Source organism: Lethenteron reissneri, chromosome 64 (genome assembly GCF_015708825.2).
Source record: "Lethenteron reissneri isolate LAM-NWPU_2019-01 chromosome 64, ASM1570882v1, whole genome shotgun sequence".
Taxonomy (NCBI): Eukaryota; Metazoa; Chordata; class Hyperoartia; order Petromyzontiformes; family Petromyzontidae; genus Lethenteron; species Lethenteron reissneri.
In genome coordinates this window covers 2,119,317-2,135,909 of record NC_083842.1, presented here as the reverse complement: position 1 = coordinate 2,135,909, position 16,593 = coordinate 2,119,317, and the positions used below count along the sequence as shown (strand labels likewise).

Below are 16,593 nucleotides of genomic sequence, written 5' to 3'. Positions count from 1 at the left end.
AGGCCTACAAGAGATACACGTTAATACATTCGATTCAGTTAATTAAAAAAACCATGCAGGCTTTGATTTGTAAATAAAACAGAACCTCTATTTTACACTGACATAAAATAAAATAAAAACATACATATAATTCTCATGGCGCAGGGTTATCCAAAAAGGTGCGATGCTTTTACAGTCTGCAGTAGTTTTACAGTAGGGGGTTGATGTGCATTCCCCATTAAGTAATTTTCAAGTACATTTTCAAATTTGGCAAGTTTGCACCATAATGCTGGAACAAACTCTGTCCTATTATTTTCAAAAGACGTCACCAGATCTTGAACATCCAGTGACACCTGCAGTATTAACCAGGGTGGCCTGCCGGATCTCAACCGCGAATGTACTACCGTTGGACCATGTTAGTACCTGTGTACATATTGTACACACAGCGCGCAAGATAAAGATCCCATGAGCAGTGCATGGGTTTCCTTACTTCTGGGAACAGCGTCAAGAGTATCCCAGTTACAAGCTACAAGCAACACGTTGTGCCCATGTGTAAGTGCAACTGGCTTGACCCCCAAGCAATGTGGGGAAAGTTACGTAAAAAAACATAGTAACTTTGAAAAATTAAAAATTACGTACCAAAAAAGTAATGTTTGCTGCTGAAATGTCACTTTATATTAGTTGTGAAAATGTTCTAAATTACTTAGGTTACTTTTAAAAGTTACTACTCGGTAAGCTACTTTCGAAAGTTACTTGACTTAAAGACAAAGGCACATATACAAATGTACAGTACTGGCATACTGTAGATACGCACACACATATTCTCTATATGTGACCAAATAAAAACAGTAACTACTGTATTCAATAAATTACACTTCATAACTATTACAGTACAGTGAAATGGCTAAAATATGTGTTGATGTGGGTGTACTGTTTGGAGATCTTAAAAGTCTGTGAAACGCTGCAATAAAAACTCCTAAAAAATATGCAATGAAGCATTTGCCATGGATGGCACATTCCTTGAACTCACGCCGACAATCAAGCAAAACAAAGGCATGGAAACAGAGACACGGAAGCACAGAGACATTGTTTTTAGGAGTTTTTTAGTTACATAACTAAAAACTCAAATAGTTTTGCAAATGAATGTATGCCCAGTGTTAGGCGTGGAAGGCAATATGGCACATGGTGCATGCAAAGTTGTTGGGAGCTCACCTGGGTGGCAGGCGGTAGACAGATGCTGCTCCTTCCTCTGTCCAGATGATTACACTATCTGCAGTTAAAAACTTTCCTCCTGACCACCGCTCTCCTTTTTCGGAGCACACCGAGCAAAGGACTGAGAAGTCACCTGCATCAAACACCTGGCAAAAAAAAATGTATTTAGAACTCTGATCATGTACCACCTCGGGAAGAAAGCTTAATTGAAATATCATTGAGAATATGGTTTTGCTAATAAGGTAAGGCCTCGATTTTCAGGAGCGTTAGGCTCTTGAACATCTGTGCAAAAGTAGAATTCGCAATTGAAGATGCCGTGTTTATATGAGGAAAAGGGAATTAGGTTTCCATATCCAACTGAACATACACTAATCCTGTACTGTACGCATAAATAACATCCATATGTTTAATAAAATTGTACAATAAAAATAGATAACACAAATAATACAACAAAATAGAGTAAATAAAATACATCAATAAATTATACTTTAAATATGGGCACTTTTAATTACTTTGGATGGGGATGTGATTATGATGGTCAGCAGATGCACGATCACCACGAACAAGTCTATGCAACAACTTGACTTTTTGAACTAAACTTTGAACTTTTTCCTGCCTTTTACTCGTGCTCTCATTCCTCCACTCACTTGACGCTTAGACCCCATGATTGAAATTTAAAAATACACTTATATACTGTGCTGCAAAAACACCCCTCCCATGACGAGGTTGCCAACATCGTGAATAGCTGAAGGACTAAGGCGCGAAAGTTGAACTGGTATACAAATATAAAATCGCAAGGAATCGAATTTCGCTAAAGAAAAATTCGCAAATGAAGAGGTTTTACTGTAGGACTCCTCCCCAATAGCGTAGACTTCATGACTGAAATACTAGACTGATGCTTCAAATTTTAGTTTTTATATTACACCACATGATAACACCTGAAATACCGCATTACTATCCAAACTACTGCAATACAAGTCAATATAATAACAAAGTTTGCAATGCAAACAACTTCCCCAAAAACACTTCAGTAACATTTGTAAAATTGAACGTAAATTATAGTGAAGCTTGACAATTCAAATGATTAAATGTTGAAGTAACAAAATAACCATTTTATACAAGATAAATATTCAGACCCCTTAAAACCTTTAAACAAGCTAAACATTAAAAAAAAGTAAGTAACCTTCTCTTGACCTGGACTGTCCTGCTAACTACAGACCCATCTCTCGCCTTGCCTCCACAGATAAGGCTCATGAGGTGGTCACGCTGAAACTGGCAGGACTTCGGAAGAGGCATATTCCTGAGAAAGTTCGAGTTCAGGGTGATGAATAGCCTCCTGATAGCAAGCTCTCGGAAAATACATTCCCCTTTTTTTGGTTCTGCTTCATTCTCTCTGCAGATTTTGCCGTGGTGGATCATGCTGCCTAAAGCTGATTTGTAGATGGTCTGGAACAGTCCTTAGATGGTTCCATTCTTTCCTTACAGGTAGGTCTGAAGAGGGCAGTGAATGCAATTTATTCCTCAGATGATTCTTTGTGGGGTGTCCAAGGGCTTCGTATATCACCCATGCTCTCCACAGTACACACGCACCCGTTGGGAGACATTATAAGGCGGTATCGACTGAGTGTACACTGCTATAGAGACGATACCCAGTTATATATGACACAGAGGCAGAGACCAGTTACATTTCAATTGATACAAAACAGCGTCAGTTCACCGAATGCAGATACAGAGCAGATCTTTGTTTTTCTACTTTAATGCTGGATGTGATGGCTGTGGTGGTGGTTAGAAGAGGAGTTTGAAGGCGCTGCTGCCGAACCTGGACCTTACCATCAGCCTGACCATCAGCCCCACCAAAACTAAGCACCTGCCTGGGTATTTTGTACCATCAGACACTCCACCCCACAACTCCCAATTTGGTGATAGGGCAGTTGTGGACAGAGTGGAGAGTTTCACACACCTGGGCAGTGTGCTCATGACCGGCTCCAGTTTGACAGCAGAGGTCTCACTCCGAATCAGTCGAGTGGCATTATCTTTTCATCGGTTGCATAACGCTGTGTGGACACTACCTGATCTGTCGCTCCACACGAAGCTTCAGGTCTTCTCGGCCACCATCATGCCCTCCCTTCTCTTCGCTTGCGAAACCTTGGACCCCCCTAATAGAACATCTTCCTCGGTTAAAAACATTTAGGCTGGCCTGCCTATGATCCATTCTGGGTTTAACCAGGCTGGATTCTTTGAGCTCACAAATCCTTGAAAGATATAGACAAAGTCCCATCGGGGAGCTCCTCCGCCAGGCAAGGCTGAGTTGGGTGGGTCATGTAGCCCGCGTGCCCAGCCACCGCATGCCTAAACAGCTTTTGTTCAGCCCGATAGAGGGGGCTAAAAAGGAGCGGCACGGGCTAGACAAGAGATGGAGTGATATGGTAAAAGAGGATGTGGAGCTGAGTGGACTTGCCGATGAGTAGTACCAGCGATGTTAAGATCGGCCTCTGTGGATAAGGCTCATGAAGGAGGCTATTGGGCAGTTGGACAACAACAGAGGGCAGTGGAGCAACGCTCACAACAACATGCGGAGCGCTGGGCGGCTAAAGCGGAAAGTTGGCACAGTAGGGGGGGCACAGGTGTTGCATCGACCAGTCATCTCAGACAGTCGACCTATGGCACCGGTTAATCGCCGGGGCTGGCCAGCGGAGTGCTCCCATGGCAAAGTGAGCAAGGAGGCAGCGAAGCCCGTTGGGGAGGCTTCCCAAGCACCCCAAACTGCTACAAGTCCCCCAACTGGCACTCACCTGATGAAGGCTGACTGGTATCAAAATGGTGAAACAAAGAGATGGATGAGAGAAGGTTGAAATGCTTTCTTTTTGTAAAGCGGCACTTGATAATGTATTTTTGGCCTACGTGCATTGAGAAGAATGGTTTTAATCAGTATGTTCTACCCGTTATCACATATGGTTCATATATCAACAATATAACGGTGTGCAAAGCATGGAGATGCATGCTTGAAATTACAGAGGTAGAACGAGGAAAATATGGATAAGGGAATGTCTAGTGAACTTATTTTGCACCATACATATCCAACCGTGCTAATGGGAGGTGTGGACTGTACTCAAGGTTACTGACACAATTTAAACTAGTATGACAAGTGGGCTTGAGGCAGAGATAGCCAGGACGAGGGATGATGCTCCGAGGTGAGGAACAATAAAACTGGTCGACATTTTTTTAGATGTCGTCTGCTTCAGAGATGATATGTGCTCTTAATTACGGATTTTGATGTGCTGAATTCAAATATGACAATTAAACCAACCGATTGGCTACTGTTCCCAAGATATTTATGCTTTTACATTTTACTTCTATGTATATTGTGTATATAGTAGAGTTTCTCAAAAAATTACCAACATAGGTCTTTTCATGTGTTTATGGTTGCTTTACATGACAACTTTTAAATGATGATGAAGCAGCAGCTAAGGAATTGAACAATTCTAATTATGAGAGGATGTCTACTGAGCAGCTGGAGGGATAAAAGTAGTTCACGCGCAGGAGAGATTGCGACTGCAAGACTGAGATGTGGCAGCCGCTTGGAGAGGACTGATCATGGCTGATGATGATGAATTCTGAAAAAACGAATTAACTGCAGTATGCCAGACACCCCCATCACCAGAGAGGCTCTTACCCCTTTAAATCCAGCTTCCCAGAGGTTTTACCATACAGCAATGATCTGTTACACAAGAAATGTATGAAGAAAAAAAAGTTATGAAATTCCATCACTTGCAAAATAAAACGTTTAACGTTGACAAACGTTACCATCCAACATGATGTGGAGACCAGCAACAACGATCGGCATGTGAAGGGGCAGAAACAGATGTCTTGGCAGTCGGTGCAGTGAATTGGCTTTGATTCTTCCTCGTGCAATATCTCTCCTATCTGGAACAACAAACAACATCTTCGGAAAACACATTTTTGTACACATAAGCACGAAAGCGTTCTTTGGTTAAGAATAAGAACATTTTTGTATCCTTTAAATTGCAATATCATTCGATAATATAATCTGTAGACAGTCTATTTAACTGTAATTATGTCAATTACAAAGTAGAGTCAGCGTGATTATTAAGGTGTTATGGGTCAATTAATGAGTGTTTATATCTTGGTGAAAATAAAAGCCCCCGTAGAAAGCCCACGCATGTGAGGGGTCCAACACTATCCAACACAGACAGAACGGGTGAGGTCCACATTTGGTGGGGTGCATGGTGCAAAAGTATAGTTAATATAATCACGATAACCATTCCTACAAAATCACACCCTTCACATGGCAGATAAGGACTATACCAACCTTGATTGTTTTTCAACTTCGATATTTGCATAATCCAGATATTATGTTTAAAATATCTGGATCATTTAGTGCATGCACTATTTAAAAGCCTTCGTCATTACGATTAACATTACATATTAAAGTACGTAATATATTGTAACAATTAAAATACTTAAAGTTCACCGTTGTACTCACCTGCAACTTATTAGAAATGTTTTTCAGATTCCAGACTTTAAGATTTCCGGAAACGGACACAGCGATCACTTTGTCCTCTGTAATATATTCACAGCGGACAAATAAATATAGGCAAATATAAATATTTTAAACCATACTCTTTGGTTCTTTCGGTAAAGTCACGCTGGTGAAAAAATAAAAATAAAATTAAGACTAAAAATTAAAAATAGAAAAAATTCAATTAAATCACGACGTTTCGGAAGCAACACAAGCCTCCGTCATCAGGTGGGACAACCACAGCAAGAAACAAAAATTACTGTACTGGGCAAAGAGAGCTGTTTGTGACGAGCGATTATATAAGGTAAGAGGGGGGAGGAGAGATGCAGGGGGCGCGGAGTGTGGAGTAGGGGGGGGGGAGTGACTCCTGTTGAGACACGGCTGGTGAGACACAATGCCGGCGCTGGGAGCGGGCCTGGGAGGTGGGGGGGGAAGTAGAGTGCCACAGAAACTGGGAATGTGGGTAGATATTCACCACTCTTGTTACAACACTCACGAGTTGTCAACTAACTTGACCGTTTCACATGCAGGCTTTCACGACCAATATTACGATGCATAATTGGTTTCTGTTGTGTAAAACTGTGCAAGAATGTGTAAAACCCTCCCACACCCGACACAGCCAACTAATAAAAACGTAAGTTGAACACGGCTTCTCCCGGGACTTGGATTCACCACGCCCGGCCGCCTTTGTCTCCCCAGTGGCGATGTTCACACAGCACACCAGTTACTCGTTTGAGGCTGAGTCGACCTAGGGGAGGCCCAGGAGCGGTTGAAATAATCGTCACCGGTGGTGGCCGTGAATGGGAATCGAACTCGGGTCGCCGGGTTCGTAGCGCAGCGTAGCGCTAACCACTGCGCATGCGCGCGTCATATGACAGATGTGACGTCACAGCTCACTTGCCGTGCAAAATATAGGCATTACTGCACCCCACCCCCAAAAAAATGTTTGCATGGTGTACAGTCTGGAACGTACCCACATGGCCAATTTCAAGTTTGTTGCATGTCGGGAAGTACGCTAAACATTTTGAACAGACACACATAATCACAAATTTCCCTTTTACATATATATAGATGATCAAAAAAAAGTCTCTTAAATAAAACACGTCAAATATACTACCGCTCACATCACCGCTGGTGTGTAGAATAATCTCACAACATTGACATAGGTAACGACGTTTTGCTGGAGATTACATCCAGCCTCATCAGGCTGTTAACAGGAGCTCAGATCTCGGGTGAAAGCGCTTCACGATCCAGGTCCTTAAGTAGATGCCAGGAAGGCATCGACACAGTTACAGCACTTGGTCTAATTGATTAGAGTTGATTGCTCTTAGCCATTTAGGCTTAATCAATAATTTAAATAATGTAACCAATTAGTACACCAACCATTTGTTTTCATCACTAATTCCTCAGTGCTAATCCCCATAATATTAATGAACTAAATTAACCTTAAACATATTTAAGGATATCCTATTTTCACAATTGGCTAAATATGTGATTTATTATATTTTATACCTACGTGACTTTACGGAAAGAACCAAAGAGTATGGCTAAACATATTCACTTTATGACACTTACCTGACCTGCCAATTACAAACCATCAAATATGAATCCACTGTCATTATTAAATTACATCTCCAACATATAGGTAGGTTAGTGCTCTGCTGCAGCTGTAATACATTTGGCAACTTTGTTCCCGTGACACTTTCATTAATTGGCTGTGTGAGGTGAAGGAGGGTTCACGACACATTTTCACACCACCTAACCCAAAAGTAACCAATTATGAATCATAACTTGACCATCACCGACAACTCGTTCATGAAATAGAGCGTGAAGCCCCCTCTCCAATGCTAGACACCCATCTGTTGTACCAATTTTTTTAATGCGGCTGTGAGATGCATCATCATTTGAAATGGTAGAGTGCGTAGGCAGCACCCAGGCCAAGAATCTGAACGATTGGGTTTAAGGTTCTAGTGACAACTCATTCAATGAAATTGGTAGAACAGTAAGATAATGTCGCCAAGCAAAGATAGATAGATACATATATACAAAAACACATACGTACAAATGATGCTGTTGACCATGTGTGTTCAAACCTCATAGCCACTGGGATATAGCAAGTAACGGTCAAATGTGTGCATTCTTTTTTACATCGAGTATTCCCCTCATTATTCACGAACTTGCTGTCCGCGAATCGCATGTGGAACTTTATAAAAGAAAGTGATGATAGAAAGTGATGAGAGACAAAGAGATGAGAGATGAAGTGATGAGAGAAAAAGTGATGAGCAAGAATGCGATGCACGAATGTGATGAGCTGAAGTGATGAGAGATCAAGTGAACTAATAGAACGTGATGTGATAGAATGTGATGTCAGAAAGTTGATGAGCTAAAGGGGTGAGGGAGAAAACTTCTCGAAGCTTTAGAAGCATCTGCGGATGTTGCGTGTACGATTTTGTTGGCCAATATTGTTATACGCAAAATTTGCTATTCACGAGTATCTCCGGAATGCATACCTCGCAAATAACGAGGGAATACTGGACAGTTTATACATAACTAGCTTTACTACCCGGCTTAGCCCGGGACTTGGATTCACGACGCCCGGCCGCCTTTGTCTCCCCAGTGGCGATGTTCACACACCACACCAGTTACTCGTTTGAGGCTGAGTCGACCTAGGGGAGGCCCAGGAGTGGTTAAAATAATCGTCACCGGTGGTGGCCGTGAGCGGGAATCGAACTCGGGTCACCGGGTTCATAGCGCAGCGCGCTAACAACAACACTACAATGCGTTACGCTTCCACGTGCGCGGGTCACGTGACAGATTTGACGTCACAGCTCACTTGCCGTGCAAAACATTTCTGCATTATTGAGCTCCCCCCCCAAGAAAAAAAACAAAAGTGTATTTTTATAATGTTTGCATGGTGTACAGTCTGGAAAGTACCCACATGGCAAATTTCCAGTTTGTTGCATGTCGGGAAGTACGCTAAACATTTTGGACAGACACACATTTTCAAAACTTTGCCTTTTATATATATGGAGATATTTTACCAACCTTGTGCTTGTGAAGAGAAAGCCATTGTCATAGCACTGATCCAGTCTGGAGAAATCTTGGAAACGAGGGTGAAGAGTATGTTCAGACTACTGGCATCCATGACGAGGATTTCTGGATAGTGGCCATAACACAACAATCTGCCTATTTGTGTGTGTCTGCTTGTGCTCTTATAATACTGAAAAAACAGAGAATATGCACAGAGCACACAACATGTTAATGGTTTATGGCAAGACAGTATGGGCGGTCACATGATAACATAATTACAGAAAAGATTCAGTCATATTATGCTAAGTTTCCACGGTCATTAAAACATTGGGCCCAAACTATTCTGGGATTTTCTAAGAATGCCCCAACACAACTTGTTTCTTGCTCCAGTCCTCCTGTGCAGCTTCACAGGGGGAAGTGGTCATACATATACGAAGCAATATTTCACAAGGCTTAACCTAGGCTTGGGCATTTTTCAAAATAAAATCAGGAATGCGAATCTCTCGTCTACGTTATCCAGTAGCATCATGGACAAGTTCCGAGGATGGCTCGGGTGCCAATGTCTACGTGAAGACTTCTGGCTGCGAGTCATGCGATCTGGCACTTGAGTCATGTGACTCCTGTAAGTTGCTCTGCGAATCCACGCTGAACACAGCTTCCCTGTTTGTGAACTGGGCTGGCTCACGTCCTCATGGCTGTGGTCATTTGACAAGTTACATCAAGGGCTCTTATGTATCACAACAACACCACACTGTGCAAGTCAATTTAAAACTTACGAGAGCCCAAATGATGCTCATGTTACCTCTATGGATTACAAGGTGTTGTGTCTCATGCTGTATGTAACTCCATTAACGGGTAAGTGTTCATATATAAATATCATGAAATATTCAGAAAAAAAAAATTTCTAACAATAAGCAATGAATACAAATGTGTTGTACATATCACAATTACATTTCCATCAAGATATATTATTTTAAAAATTCAAAAGGTAAAAAAAATTAAGGTGTCACAACCAACTTCTTTGGTCAGTGTGCAATTTCCAAGACGAGTGATACTCACGTGGACTGCTATGTGAGAGCAGGCAAGCTTCGTGAACTCAAGGCAACGTCCATCACTTACATCACTTAGACACATTTCTCTGAAAGAAACAAGTTAATAATTGTGAATATGTTAGCAATTCTACACAGCTAAGGGCGGCATGTGGAGGGCAGGCTTTATAGTAACAACTGCTCCACATCAATTGCCTACCACGTGGGCAATTCCAACCAGCTTTTTCAAACCCACCTAATGAGTTAACAATAAGTATAACCCGTAAAAACAAAGTTTTTCACTCTAAATCCTTTATATGCATGGCGGCTAGAGTCCTCTCGTCCTCTGGCTTGAGATGGCTGCCACCTATGGATCAGATGATTGTCTGCCAGTATTAAGCAATTGGTAATTAAATATTTAATTAGTTTTCCCTAAACAGTGTAAAATTTTGGAAAAACATTTTCACGAACATTAATTGTCTCGCACAACGAGTCTGTGTGCAAAATGTCAGCTCGATTGGATCACGGAAAGTGGGTTAAAAAACGACCGAAAGATTTGCACGGTCGTAAGCAAGCAAGCAAGCAAGCACGCAAGCAAGCAAGCAAACTTAATATAAAGGATTTAAAAATAGCTGATCATGTGTTGATGTGTGCATGCTTGTTCATATTTTTTTTAAGTGCAAACGCATTTTTTTATGGACAATACCTACTGACAAATATGATCAGTTGTACCAATTGCAGCTACTACACCAGTCTCCCACTAAGCATGCAATCATATATACAACTTTAAACACAATCACAATTACTATTCAATTGTTTGATTAAATAGCCGACCATTGTGGGTCAATCATTTCACTGGCGGATCATCTGCGACCTTATTTTTGCAACACAAAAGTTAAAAATGTAAATTTAAACCGTTCCTCCTCACACCATTAGCACATTAATTGGGCTTCCATTCACTACAGGCAAGCGGGTAATATTGCATACGAGTGGTTTGGATAAAATAAACACACGGATAGCCCAAAATCCATGTAAATTAAGACGACAAAACAGGTTTATTTACCTCCGCAGAATGGAAGCCAAATGAAAGACGTAGCATGCGTCATCAGTTTTAAATGTTTCTCAAACTCATAGGTTTACTTGCCGATGGAGGCACCAACTCACTGACCAGCAACGAGTGATGGGTAGTGACTAGAACCAGGGTGTGCGTTAAAGGATGCGGATAAGTGCGGTTAATCCCCTACCTGGATATTCTGCCAAGGGATAATTGAGAGGAACTGTTTACATATTATTCATAGATATTAAGGTTTATGACCGGCTGTGATACACAAGTAATACTGGTAGGAACCTCCTGGTTACACCAGCCCACAGGGGATTATTGTGCCCATCTGTCCGTCGTGCAGGGAGGGGCTGGGTGGGGAGGGTGGGGCTGGGTGGGGAGGAGAGGGTGGGGGAGGGGCTAGGTGGGGAGGGTGGGGAGGATGGGGAGGGTGGGGCTGGGTGGGGGGTGGGAGGGGTGGGGCTGGGTGGGGAGGGGCTGGTCACCCCGTGGTGCCCTTATAAAACTCAACGTTTAACCTACTCACGCCGCCTTGAGCCCGCTCTCACAGTCGGACATATTTGCGGAATACACCACGCCGCCGTTGACCCTGGCCATTGACCGAGCAACCCAACGTTCCTACCAGCTCCCTCTGCAGGAATGTGTTTATGTTCAAGTGCTGTGGATAAGATTGGCATGACTGCTACTGACCCGTTTTCAGATGCACTGACGATGTAGACCTCTTCAGGCCCATCACTCGCCCTGCTGAGACAAGTGATGGCTGAAGAATGACCAAACAGCAAGGCTCGTGGACTGATCTGTAGGTTAGACAAAAACAACGTAAACAACAAATGCATTGCCACTTTACGAGACCAATGTATTACCGATGTATTTTTTGTTTATAAAACACAAAAACACGTACAAGATTTCTAATATCCGCACTCCAATGATCCGCAAATTCTCACAACTCGAGACTTACCAGAAGTTCCCCCCAAATCAGCGAGACAGTTGATCCTGAAATTTGCTCTTTTTCCATGTCTAAAAAATGCTAAATTATTCTCTTCTGAAACAAATCACATCAGCACACAGCTATGCTGATGCAAAAGGAAAAAAAATAGCAAATCAAAAATATAAATCTTACCTCAGTCTCCTGAAGCTCCAATGGAAGTGTAATGTCTGAGAATAATTTTTAATCCCAGACATTTCACATTTCTCTCTGCAGCTCCGCGAGATTCTATATGCAGCTCCGTTATTTTGACATTTTACAGGGTTCGCATTGCGAAGCCATGGGGCCTCTTTGCAATACAGAGTACTTTCATCAATAAATAAATGGGTTTGCAGAAAGCTCGGTGAAATGCGGCAGATTTAAAATGCATCATGGTCTGCAAATCACGATGCGCCAAATCAGGTGGGGCTAATGCGGAACTGCTGGGAAATGTGGTAGAAATTTTTATTTTTTGTTTTGCATCAGAACAGCCTAGATGTGCTGGTTTGAATTTTTCAGCAGGGAAGATTTTGCATGATTTATATTCTAAAAAGTACAACAAATCCTTTAACACAGACCAGTACAGGCAGACCTTAATTAGCACTCAAGATGCGTTGCTGGAGAAGTGAGCGCTAATCGAACCAGCGCACAGAGGGTCATTATACCACTACAAGGCAGCAGTGGGAGACGAGGTTGTGGGAGCTGCTGTGCTCCCAGTAGGCATCGGCAAGGTAAAAACAACGAGCCTACCTTTACCCTACCTTTTACCCTTACCCCATACAAAATTACCCGATTACAGGGTAATTACTGGGGTACTACACTTGAAAAATGTTTATAACAGGTAAATGCTAGGTAGAGCGCTTTATTCATATGGAATACTCTCAATGATTCCAATTTTACTTCAAAATGTTCGTTTACCGTGCATTAGGCTAGAAAACTAGCAACAGAACCATGGGAAAAAATATATAGTTCTAAGCATAGAAAACAATTACATAATGCTACAAAATGAAGAGAATTACGTCACGCTACAAAACAATTCTTATTACCTTAATCCTAGTGAAGCTTGGGCTAGGTGATGGCGGCGTTTTGGTGGAGCGAGGCCTGCCTTACGTCTCTCGCCGCGGTATTCATCCGCAACCTCGCCGCGCTGCGCTATTTGCGCTTACATAAATAACACAAAAATTTACCAATTTTTGTTTTTACATGATTTATGGGAAAATTTCCGTGAGTCAGATCTTCCACAACCTGGGGACTTACTCAACTAAACTCTTTTTTATTTAACGAGGTAAGGCCCATTGAGCTATATGGCTCTTTTTCAGAAGCGACCTGGCAATAAATGATAACTCAACAAAGTGGCTTATCATGTGGAAGTGTATCGCAGCCAAATACTCGAAACGCATGATTCTAAAGGGGGACGAAAAAACCAGAGGACCTGGAGAAAAACCCACACGACCATGGGGAGAACAAGCTAACTTCAAATATGCAGGCGCCAGGGCCGGGATTGAACCCACGCCCCCCCCCCCCCCCCCCATCTCGTCACCACTATGGTCTCCACTGCTGCTTCACTTGGGTCATTGTACACCAGACAGGTCAGAGCTAGCCGGGTCATACAAAAGGTCGACTTTCTCTGTCGCCGTTGAAATTATTTTCTGAGTACCGCTCCTCGGTGTTGATGGCTATTTGTAGGGGCGAACCGCACGTGTGTGTGAGAGTCACAGAAGTAGAAAGTCGAACCGACTGATTTCCGGGTATAGTTTAGGTTACCCCAACAACCATTATAACTGGTGACAGTTCCATCAGTTCAAAATGGTCACACAAGGTCAGTTGCAGTTACACACTTCATAAAAACCAGTTTAAACTTAGTTAAATTTAAATATTAGTGACATAAATGTTCTAAATAAATTGTAGGCTATACGAGAGCTCTTTGATTTGCTCTATATGAATGACCAGCTCTAAGTTGTTGCCATTATGTGTTATTTCACAAACAGTACTACATTGCAAAATAAGCGGACTGACAATGTGGAGGAGTCGAATGTGGTGGAGTTGCTCGAGTCCCATGGTGAGGACCTGTCTAATGAGAATCCGATGCAGCTGGAAAAACAACGAGCAGAGGAAGAGGGCATAAAAAAATACCTGCCATTTACTGCTACAAGGAGCTGTACCAGCAGAAGAAGAAAAAAAGATCTTGATTTAAAGCTTACGTGACTGCAGGGATTCATATTCTTGGTTCTTTCGGTAAAGTGATGTAGAAGGGAAACAATAAAAAAAAAATATATAAAACAATATTGTTTTATATATATTTTTATTATTTTATTGTTTCCCTTCTACGTGACTTTACCGAAAGAACCAAGAATAAGAAAAATTATGTCCAGGTGTCTTTAGGCAGATTTTTGAAATGCTCTGCTATCAAGCCAGAAGGTTCGGAGAAAATCCCAGAAGCAAGCCGGGTTCCTCTGGTGAACATTCCTGAAGCTCCAGCTTCATTGTCAGATGAAGAGACACCAGTTGATCCTGCCCCTTTGTTTGCAGAACTCCACCACGGCTAAACCCCGAGAGGCCTTGATCAGAAAGCTTTTAAACCATCTCTGGTAAGTTTAATCCAATTATTTCTACTTATTATAGTGAAAATGTACGTCAGCTTTTTACGTATGCATTTTTGTACGCTTGATGACATTTAGTAACAAAACATTTTTCCAGAAATGTCAGCTAGGAATGCAAACCCCTGATTTTGACATTATTTATACGGGAAATTAGAGATCGTTTTAAGTAATTTTCAGTGAAGTAGCATTTTTCCAGGATTGCATCTCTTACGTTTAGCTGGGGATTAACGTATTTGAAATATATTGCTAATGTGCAATATTTAATGCTGAGCTCCACATATCTCCTTCAAAGCTAAGAAAATAACGGAGATACAGAGACAAAAGGAGACGGATAAAAGGGAAATGCAGAGATAAATGGAGATGCAGAGAGAAAAGGATAAATGAGGTAAGATTGAGTTCTATTTTTACCATAGTGTTTGTGTGAGAGTGGTACCCTGATGTAGACCAGTGCTTGCTAGCACTCAGTGCTCAGTGGAAGCTTTCTTCATGACCCATGGACCCCACTCCTCCTGCCTCAATGCCCTACTGGCTAGAGGGCACCCTACCTGGTAGGCAGGTAGGAGATGGAGGAATTACACTGATATTGTATCTCTACCAGATGTATATTCAATTGTTAAAGCCAAAGGATTCGCAAACTTCACAGCAAAAAAAATATTTAAATAGGACATCTCTGTTGCACCCCATGATGAACAAAAAACGGCTCCCAAGGCATGGCCATGCAGTTTGAACTCGTCTGTCCATCATCATAAGAGTGCTTAATAATTATATGAAAGTCAGGGACCTCTAAAGCATGGAGAACAATAAAAAAACTCTGGCCTCATAACTATATCCCAAGCCTTAACCAGATCAATAAAGTAAATATATAGATCATGTTGAAATCGTTAAACCACTGCTGTAGCAGACAGAAATAGTACAGCATCCATCTAGGACAGTTTTACTCAAACTTTTTTGGCCTGCAGACCACTCAGCCGATGCAAACATTTCCGGGAACCACGCATTCCCCCATCTCTGGTGACAAAATGTACTCACTTATCCTTAAATACTAGTAAAACAAAATTATACTGGTAGGAACGAAGTGAACCAGCCTACAATAGATTATATCGTCCGTCCGTCCGTCCGATGTCCGATTAGGTGTAGCAACATCGTCCCCTACTGCAAACACTTGGCAGGACCCTACAAAAACCTTTAGACTCAGTGAGGCTTTCCTGGCTAAACAAGTGTAACATTCCATTATAATTCCCTGAGATAGTTTTTAATTAAAATATTTAAATAAAAAATTATAATTCCCTGAGATAGTTTTTTAAAACATTTAAATTAAAAATTAACTCACAGCGGCCTAAAGTCTACAGCTAGGCCTAAAGCCTAGAACTAGGCCTCAAACTCTCCCTTCGTATCGTACCCCCGCGTGTGTGAAAGGGAGTTAATGTTTAACAATGTTACATTCCCTGATGTTTTTAAATAGAAACATTTAAATTTAAAGCTTTTACATTAATAATTAAAACATTTAAATTAAAAATTAACTCACAGCGGCCTAAAGCCTACAGCTAGGCCTAAAGCCTAGAACTAGGCCTCAAACTCTCCCTTCGTATCATCCGATTAGGTGTAGCAACATCGCCCCCTACTGCAAACACTTGGCAGGACCCTACAAAAACCTTTAGACTCAGTGAGGCTTTCCTGGCTAAACAAGTGTAATAATACATTATGTTTATATTCTTTGGTTATTCGTTCCTACCAGCCCACCCCGCAGGAACCTGTTTCATATTACCAGAACATTTTTTTTAACCTAGATATCAGGTTTTTTCAGGGGGAGGGCATTTAGATCTTAGGGTTAGGGAACCTTATCTCACTAATTTTCTTCAAATAAATCTAATAAGTAAAATATGAATTAATGTCCAAAACTAAAGGTAAAAGCATGAATCCACATTTAGTCTTTCAGGCTGATATTTACATTATCATAGGTCCTAAATATAAAATATTGTTACCTCAAATATATATTTTGCTTCAATTTAAATGTCATATGTAAAATGCTCACATACAAGACATGGGATATACATTGACTGCGTAGTAATTACATTCCTTTAAATTTAAATCCCCACTTATATGGGAATGCACAGAAATTCTCTCTCATCAAGATGCTCATACAACGGGCTAAGAAAGTGTCAGATGGTGATAGTCTGAGA

General features: G+C 41.5%; 1 protein-coding gene across 1 annotated transcript in view; it reads right to left on the bottom strand.

Annotated features, from left to right (window-relative positions):
• Positions 1 to 11,685, bottom strand: part of LOC133358986 (WD repeat-containing protein 7-like) — a 53,631-nt gene extending 41,946 nt beyond the window's left edge. Inside the window, exons 1-6 of the mRNA XM_061577365.1 lie at positions 11,540 to 11,685; positions 9,821 to 9,899; positions 8,777 to 8,951; positions 5,696 to 5,772; positions 4,996 to 5,115; positions 1,192 to 1,337 (exon numbers count right to left, since the gene is read on the bottom strand). Coding sequence (XP_061433349.1) covers positions 1,192 to 1,337; positions 4,996 to 5,115; positions 5,696 to 5,772; positions 8,777 to 8,951; positions 9,821 to 9,899; positions 11,540 to 11,685 — 743 coding nt within the window. The remainder of the gene's footprint in view (positions 1 to 1,191; positions 1,338 to 4,995; positions 5,116 to 5,695; positions 5,773 to 8,776; positions 8,952 to 9,820; positions 9,900 to 11,539) is intronic.
• Positions 11,686 to 16,593: the final 4,908 nt, after the last annotated feature.